The following is a 9262-nucleotide window of genomic DNA, read 5'->3' as shown; positions in this document are numbered from 1 at the left end:
CAATCTGAAATTCAAACCTAAAACCGAACCTGAAACAATATTTCTCTTTATAATATTTCAAAGTATATTATATTAAATTTAAAATTTGAAAAAATAAATTTAACTATAATATCAAAGATTTATATATATATATATTAATATTATATGTAATGTAAAATAATTTATGGTTCGGATCGTGTTCGTGTTCAGATGGGATATAATTAAAATTTATACTTAAATTTAAATCCGTTGAATTTTTATTTCTGATATTCATATTCAAAACTAGGCCAATTTGCATAAAAAATCCAATTATTTTGGACTTTTGCAAAACCAGGCCACCTTTTTCGTTTTTGCATATTCGGTTCTTTTTTTCAGCAAACTGACCAAAATACTCTCATTACTTTTTCGCTTTCCTCTTTCTCTCTCCTCTTCGTTTCTCTCGTTCTTTTTTTTTCCTCCCCGAAAAAAGTAGCGAAGGCAGAGGCAAAGGCGGAAACGGTCCGCCTCGCCTCTTACCCTCATGCTCTCGCCCTCGCCCTTGCCCTCGCCAACGCACCCCCCACCTTCCTCGCCTCCGACCCGGCCAAAGCCGGACCGCGATTTTTTTTTTTTTTGCTTTTTTCTTTTCTTTTCTTTTCCGACTCTCCTCCACCGTCTCCAATGACGACGCCTCTCTCGCTCTTCCCCGCCCTTCTCGTCTCTCCCTCTCCCTCTCCCTCCTTGTCTGCTGCCTCCGACGATGATGTATCTTCGCCGGCGCCGACGCCGACATCGTGGAGGTCACTGGGCGCTGCAGCCTCGGAGCAGGGGGTCCATATCGGCGCCGTGACTGTTAACAGAGAGGGTGACAAAAAAAAAATTATAGAATAAAAAGATTAAAAAAAAGATAAAAAATTATATAAAAAGAAGGATAAGATGAAATTGAATCGTTAACTGCAAAAAAAATTATAAGTTGCACTACTAAAGATGTAAACTGCAGCTTTAAGATAAAAATTACACTCTTTAAACGAAAATTACACTCTTTAGGAGATATTTATATTGTTTCTCTTCTTATTGCACTCTTTCAGATGTAAACTACAACCATTAAGATGAAAGTTATACTTTTTAAACGAAAGTTGCACTGTTTCTCCTCTTGTTGTACCATTTCTCCTCTTGTTACAATATTTTTTATCTTAAACTGCATCCATTTAAGAGATATTTATACTATTTCTCCTCTTGTTGCACTATTTTTTCGCTTGTTGCACTATTTCTCCTCTTGTTACACCGTTTTTATCTTAAATTGTACCTTTTAAGAGGAGAAACAGTGTAACAAGAGAAGAAATAGTGCAACAAGAGGAGAAACAGTGCAACAAAAGGAGAAACAATATAAATATCTCTTAAATGGGTGCAGTTTAAGATAAGAAGCAGTGTAACAAGAGAAGAAATAGTGTAACAAGAGTAGAAACAGTGCAACTTTCATTTAAAGAGTGTAACTTTCATCTTAATGGATGTTTACATCTGAAAGAGTGCAATAAGAGAAAAAACAGTGTAAATATCTTTCAAAGAGTGTAATTTTCGTTTAAAGAGTGTAATTTTTATTTTAAAGCTGCAGTTTACATTTTAAGTAATGCAACTTATAATTTTTTTTTCAGTTAACGATGGAATTTCATCTTTATTCTTTTTTTCTATAAATTTTTATCTTTATTTTTTTTCTTGCTTCTTTTATTATTTTTTGGTCACCCCTCTCTGCCAACGGTTACAGCGCCGGCGACGATGCCGCTAAGGACCCCTGCTCCGAGGCTGTAGTGCTGCAATGACCTCCGCGGTGTCGGCGCCGGCGAAGATGCATTGTCGTCGGAGGCGGCAAAGGAGGAGGGAGAGGGAGAGGACGAGAAGGGTGGAGAAGGGCAAGAGAGGCATCGTCGTCGGAGACAGTGTAGGAGAGTTACAGAAGAAAAAAAAAAGGTCGCGGCGCTGCCTCGGCGGGGTCGGAGGCGAGGAAGATGGGGGTGTGCGGGCAAGAGTAAGGATGCGCCGGACAAAATCGAAGCAGACCGCCTCCGCTCTGTCTCCGCCGCTCTCCGATAAGAGAAAGAAAAAAAAAACGAGAGAAAAAAAATGAGAAAGAAAAAGGTATAAGGGCGCCTCCGCTTTGTCTTCGCCGCTCTCCGAGAAGAGAAAGAAAAAAGAACGTGAGAAACGAAGAGGAGCGAGAAAGAGGAGAGAGAAAAAGGTATAAGGGTATTTTGGTCAGTTTGCTGAAAAAGCGGACCGAATTTGTAAAAACGAAAAAGGTGTCTCGGTTTTGCAAAAATCCAAAATAAGTGTATTTTTTATGCAAATTGGCCTCAAAACTATATAACTATTTAGAATCGGATAAATTCATTTAATTTGTATTTGGGTTTGAATAAAATGTCGGATATCCGTATCTATTGACGTCCATCCTCTGGGGAGAAAGTCTTGAAAAAAAATTAAAAGCTCACCAAAAAAACGAACAAATCAAATCTCGGCGATCCCCACCACCTCCGCCGCCGCCGCCTCTTCGGCCTCTTCTCTCCCCGATGGAGAGGGACGCGCCTCCCCTGAGCTCGACGCTGTTCATGGATGGCGTCGGCGAGGTCGTCCTCACCCTTCGCCCCGACGGGATTTCGTGGAAGCCCCTCGACGCGGTAGAACCCTAGCGATCCATGCGCGTTTCCTCTTTGATCCGCAAATTTGAGCTCAATTGTGTTCAATTTCCTCTTCAATTTTGTGTGTGTGTTTTTTTTTCCCCGATGAATTATTGGTCTTATCGTGATCTCGACGATATTTGCGAATCTTAGAATCCTATATGTCGTAATTTTGCCTCTTCCCAAGGTGTTTGTGCTGATGCAGTAGATTCTGTTTGATTGAACAAAAGAAACTTAATTGAAGCAACTAACCCAATTGCGGGAAATGAGAAGGTTAGGATCAAAGTAAAAACTCGAGTAAAGTTTAATGATCAATGGTCTAATTAACTATATATATTTATCTATGTTTGATGACCTCTATGTTATTCTTCCTATATGGAATGGTTTAGTTTGATAACTATATAAGGTGACTAGGATGATTTAAGAAATGAAAGGATGAGGTTTGCTTCAAGACCAATATGGAACAGATTATTTGAATTGTGCGGTAGTTTATGTTGACATTATGGCATTTTTTTTGTTCTTTTTTTTTTTTATTTTTAAGCTCAAGATCCCCAGGTAGTCAGGTACTTACTGCGAAATGTAACTGTATTTCGTAATGCACGGAACTGCTTCTTGTGATACCTCAAATTGTGAGGTTTATGTTTTCTTTGACATTTTTCCCCGTCTTTGTAGGGCGTGGTTGCGTCTTCTTGCTTGGGTATGGACTTCCGTTCCAAGATACAAACTGAGATCAAATTCTCAGATGTTTATGGTGTGGAGCTTATTGATTCTGGCTTGGTTCACAATGGCAGTTGGAACATTGGCACTTTTCGTTGGGGCGGTGATTCTGAGGTTGATTGTTCTTCACTATGACTTGTTTGGTTCATCTAATTTGGACTCAAAAATTGGAGTTGGAATGGATTCCAATGGTTGTTGTTTGTTTTATAGGAATCGGATTCCGGTTCCTATACCACTCTGGAATGGAAATGACCCAATCTACTTGTAGCCCAACCCGGCTTTGAATCTTGGATTGGCCATTCTAGAGTAAACTACTCAAAAGTTCAAAACCCTCTCTCACAACCCCCCTTCCTTCATCACTCTCTTCTTCCTAAACCAACATCTTATCTCAAAATCCTAGGTGTCCCGATTGATTATTTCGATTTCCATTCCAGTAATGAACCACACGTTTGTGTATGATTCATCATTCTATTTTTCATTCCAATGCAATCCAATTCCGTTTTCCATTCTCAATCCGATCATGCACCAAACATACCCTAAATTTCTATGCTTTCATTTCCTCTTCCATGCAATCATATTGCCGTTAGATGCAAACTTGGAATCGAATAACTTGTTTGTACAAAATGTACAAACACTACTTTAACAATTGTGCATTTTGACTTCTAAATTTTGTAAGTTGATATTAGTATGCAATTCTTTACTATTTTTACTTCACTTCTCTGTCAGATATTGATGGTGTTTATAATTTTTTTGACAATAGTTCATAATCTAAGAGAATATTCTGTTACTTGGTAGAATGTTTTGTACATTTTGTTAACAGAAATAGTCAAATTTTGAGAGAATCTGATGGAGAGGGACCAATAAAAAATTATGACAGGGTAGGTACTGACATGAGAACTTAGTTTAGGTACTCATGTAGAATATGCAATTAAGTAGCACTGGTACGTGTTTAATAAATAACCTTTTCGCACATTCTATCACTTTTTTCATAAACCTATATGATATTGCAGGCACATCGTTTTGTGGTGCATGGATTCCTCGGAGAAAGAGGAAGCGCTTCTCCTTGGGTTCTTGTGGCATATACCTTTGGGCACAAGTACTTGAAGATTTGCCAAAAATGGGTTGAACATATAGAGGCTTGTATAAAAAATGAACCAGCCAGGCCGCGGAGTCTTTTGGTAGAGCCTGCACTTCTAATTTTTGTGCGCCATTTTTTTTTTTCTAGCACTTTAAAACAGAAGTTGTCTCACATTGGCTAACTTGCCGTAGACCTCTAGGTACTTGTTCATCCATTATGTGGAAAAGGAAAAGGCCGCAAAAGTTGGGATACAGTTGCTCCTATATTTTGCCGTGCTAAAGTTCAAACAAAGGTATGATGGTAATAAAATGTGTTTTGTAAGGATGGATCTTGTTATCATTCCAGCAAGATGTAATATAACTACAGCCGCATTCGCATCTCTCCATTCTTTTCAGGTGACTGTAACTCAGAGGGCGGGGCATGCATATAATGTAGTATCATCATTGTCAGACAGAGAACTCAGATCTTTTGATGGCATTGTTGCTGTGGTATGTCAAGTAATTTCTTATGTTACGCAACAACATTTCTTTTTGTTGTGCTCTATTCATTTGATGAGTGGGTTTCGAAATGCCACTGTAATCTGAGAGGATTATGATGCTTGTATTTGTCTTGATATGTCTGATGATGCAAACACTAGATGAAGTTATAAGCTGTGGAAAACCATAACTGGTGGATACTCATGTTATACAATCCCTGCTGCACAGTTCTTTTTGTCGTGCAACACCATTGGGAGTGTTCTCACACAAAACATGTTTAGCTCATAAATTTGCTGGAGATAGTTTAGGTTTGTATCAGACTTGAAGACTCTACTCGCTTGGCCTAGCTAGTAGGTTTCCTCCTTCACTAGTGTAATATATAATGGCTCTGTTGGTAAGTTCGGCGCTAAAGTCCATATGACAGACATCTCTTTGTTACTACATTCAATTCCTGTTATCATAAGTAGCACTACATATATGCAGTGGAGTTATTCTAAGGTTAACAAGGAAAATAATCTTTTCTTAGCCTTTTTTTTTTTTTCTTGAACAAGTCGTCAATTGGGCATAAATTTTCTTTCGTGGTTTCGGGATTATTTTAAATGTAACGTGGTCTCAGGGTGGTGATGGCCTCTTCAATGAAGTTCTTAACGGGCTTCTGGCTTCAAGGCATGAAGCTTCTTATCCGCCTTCTCCAACTGAACTCAGCTTTGCTGGTTGTGGTGAACAAAGTCAGCAGTGTAGAGATAATACAAATGGTAGGTGCTCTTCTAATGATGTAAATGACATGGCTTCTGAGACTTCATTAACAAGTGATGACCATGAACCTCTTCTCACTTCTTCAATGCCTAATGGAACAGACATCCCAAAATCCAGTATGTACCTGTTGTTTTCCTTTATGTGCTGCAATTAAGGTACAAGATTTAGTTGCTAATGGTTTGTCTTCTCAATTGCAGCAACTAAAAATGAAGAGTGCAATGCAGGTTAGTTAAAAATTTTAAGTTTGAAAAAGAAAATTTTTAATGAAGACCCTGATATGTTTCCTTTGTGCTGTGCTTTAAATTTTTTTTTTTTTTCAAATTCTCTTCAATTGGACACGCTGGCGAACATTTATTGTAGCAATCTATGCACCTACCGAATTTGTTTGCCAACAAGAAACAAAAATGTAGTACTTTTTTTTTTCTTTTCACTTGTTTTCTTTTAAAAAGATTTTCGAGCTAACCAACACGACAAGAAGAAATCCATCTGCTGGCATATTCGATTGTAGGGAATTTGAGTTTGAACAAAAAGTGAAAAAAATACATGATCATAGCGCCTTACCAAATGAGGCCTAAGGTGATTGAATGTATGCTTAATTTTTTTGGAATATCCGCAAGTTTGTCGATTGCTTCTATATAAGTTTCCACTTAGAGTCACTAACCTTTGTCAGGCCGTTGTATTGGCTTCTGTAGCAAATCAAGCTCCTTCGACTCCCTTCCCAAATGATTGGTTTAGACTCGGGATAATTCCTGCTGGCTCAACTGATGCCATTGTGCTCAGGTTTGTCTTTGCTTCTTAACAGTTTGTTTGGTTTCTTGCTTTATTTGCAATTTTTTGACAAGTTTAATAATGCTGCATGTATGTCCCCAAGTTCAGATAAGCAAAGAAACAAAATACTTTTTAGATGTCTGTATGTGTATGTAATTTATATGGATGTGTGTGTTTTCCTGTATGTATATGTACTGTAGACATGTGAATACATCAAACTAGAGGTTAAAAATGATTGGATGTGGATCAAATGGATCAGAAAATGGTCAACCAATATCTGTCTCCATATATGGTAAAAATGGATTTGGATACAGATCGGACATTGAAAGGATATGTATATGAACCTGATATTGAATAAAAATATAGAAATAAAAGTAAAAAAGATTGACCAATATACCATGACCTTTCAAATTTCATAAAAATTGAAGAAGGCATTGATAAATTAGAAATCTTGAAAAATAATGCCGAATATAAACAAAGCGGTTGTTTTACATTTTAAAATCATATTAAAACCTGTTTAAATCTTATTGAAACTGCATCTGAATTTGAATCCAAAGAAAACATATTGTCCGAAACCAAACCCAAATCCGAGTCCAAGCCAGACAGTAAAATCCCGACCCATATCTGGTTATATCTAGACTTGGACTCGGGTCAGATCGAATAGTATCCAACCTGATTTTACACCTACCATGTACTCTATATGTCATACTTAAGCCTGTTTGTGCGTCTTGGAGTGGAGAAGCTGTTGTAGAAGCTGGGTCTAGCAGAAACCAAAGTTCTTTGTGGCTGCTTGGCTCTCTGATGATTAATTCAGCATGATCACACCAGGCATTTTTGTCTTATTAGTGGGTTTATAGGATAACTTATATATCTATATGTTTATTTATTTATTTGCAGCACAACTGGGATTAGGGATCCTGTAACATCGGCTTTGAACATTGTCCTTGGAAGAAAGATGTTACTTGATATAGCTCAGGTGGTCAGATGGAAAGCTAGCCCTTCACCTCGGGATTTACCTTCCGTGCACTATGCTGCTTCATTTGCAGGGTTTGTTATTTTTTGAATATTTAGTTCATAATGTGTGATCTTTTCCTTCCTAGTGATGCTTGGATATCTTGAAAGTCATGATTGAGTTATGATATTTTGCCCGAAGGTTTTGGGTAAAGTTCATGAATAGTCCCTAGACAATCATGAAAAATATTAGTTTAGTCCTCAAACCTTGTGCATAAAGACTTCAACTCTGAACTTTCTCACTTATCGCAAATTCATCCCAGCAACTAAAAAAAGTTTCTGACTTCTGTTACCCTTTTTTCTGTAAAATGATTTCCCCCCCTTTTTCTTAGCCTAGTATAAATAAATAAATTAAATAAATAAATAAATAAATATATATATATATATATATCTATATATATATATATATAGTAGAGCTACTGTGCTATCGGAAGCATAGAAAATTTGGTGCTTCCGACTTTTTGGCCCTTAGATCAACTCCTTTGATCATTTCTAACCTTTGGATTAATACTATTACCCTGTGGAGACCACTCAACCCTAGGGGTACTACTCAACCCTAGGGGGGACCGCATTCATCACAACCGTACAATTCTTGATCCAAGGGTCAAAAAGTCGGAAGTATCGAATCCTCTATGCTTCCGATAGCATAGTAGCGCTACACTACATACATATATATATATATATATATATATATATATATATATATAGAGAGAGAGAGAGAGAGAGAGAGAGAGACTCATACACTATCTATAATACCGGGGCTCTGGTATTATAGTCTTATTTTCGATCTTAGGGTGTTCAAATCAACGATCCACATGGTAAAAACTGATCTAGGGTATTTGAAGTTTTTAGAAATAAAATTTTATATTTTTTCGACATAGTTTACTTTATGATCAAACAATTTCAAACTTCTCAATTTTTAATGGTTACTATGGCGAGTTTGTAGATTAACGGTGTAGAAGAATCTAAACTTACTCAAATTTTGATAGAAAATACTCTAAACTATCTAGATCAAGGTCAACATCCTTAATCTTGAATTCAAAAGTCCCATCCTCAAATTTTAAAGATTGTTCTATTTCTACCGTTCATTTTGACATTATTTACTTACGAAGTAAATGATGTTGAAAAAAAATTAAAAGTTTATTCCTAAGAACTTCATATATCCTAGATCATATTTGACGGTGTGGATCGGTGATTTGAACACTCTAGGATCGAAAACGAGATTATTGTACCAGAGCTCCAGTACTATAGATGTATATATGTACATGTATGTATGTATTGTATGTGTGTATGTAGGTATAGGGCAATTGCATATGTACTCTTGAAAAGTTTCCGACCTTCTTATATATCTCTTCGAAGGATAATGTCAAAAATACCCTTTTAACATTCCATGTTATTTCAAATATACCCCTAAAGTTAAATTCTGTTAGTAAATTGTTAGGAACAATTGTTATCTCTGTGAAATTATTATTTTGCCCTTTCAAATATATCCTTCTACCGTCACCAACTTTTTTTAAATTTTTCCTAAAGTTAGAGACAAAAGAAATATTTTGACTTTTTTTTTCAAATATACTTTTTTACTATCACCAACTTTGTTTATTTGCCCTTAAAGTTAGGGGCAAAAGAGGTACTTTGACTTCTTTTTAACTCTGGTAGAAATATACAAGGGGTATATTTGAAACAAAAAGAAAGTAGGGGTATATAAGATATTTCAAAAGTTTTGAGGGGTATATTAGATATTATCCCATACACACGCGCGCGTGCGTGAAACAAGAAAGGCATTCCGTGAAAGGGTAAAATGGCCATTTAAGAGAACAAGTAGGTCTTCT

General features: G+C 36.7%; 1 protein-coding gene across 2 annotated transcripts; it reads left to right on the top strand.

Annotated features, from left to right (window-relative positions):
* The first annotated feature begins 2401 nt into the window (after positions 1–2401).
* Positions 2402–7487, top strand: LOC109704515 (ceramide kinase-like). Of its 2 annotated transcripts, none has more exons than XR_002214412.1 (9): positions 2402–2627; positions 3300–3458; positions 4355–4522; positions 4622–4714; positions 4818–4910; positions 5515–5770; positions 5852–5878; positions 6325–6434; positions 7320–7454. XR_002214412.1 is itself a non-coding variant. In XM_020225267.1 (9 exons), the coding sequence occupies exons 1-9, from the start codon at positions 2520–2522 to the stop codon at positions 7483–7485; spliced, it is 1158 nt and encodes a 385-aa protein (XP_020080856.1). In that variant the 5' UTR covers positions 2404–2519; the 3' UTR covers positions 7486–7487. The 2 variants fall into 2 exon arrangements, 1 of the variants encoding a protein (XP_020080856.1); XM_020225267.1 differs by having other exon boundaries at positions 2404–2627; positions 6347–6434; positions 7320–7487.
* Positions 7488–9262: the final 1775 nt, after the last annotated feature.

This window comes from Ananas comosus, unplaced genomic scaffold (assembly GCF_001540865.1).
Source record: "Ananas comosus cultivar F153 unplaced genomic scaffold, ASM154086v1, whole genome shotgun sequence".
Classification (NCBI taxonomy): Eukaryota; Viridiplantae; Streptophyta; class Magnoliopsida; order Poales; family Bromeliaceae; genus Ananas; species Ananas comosus.
This window is presented reverse-complemented; position numbering and strand designations above follow the sequence as displayed.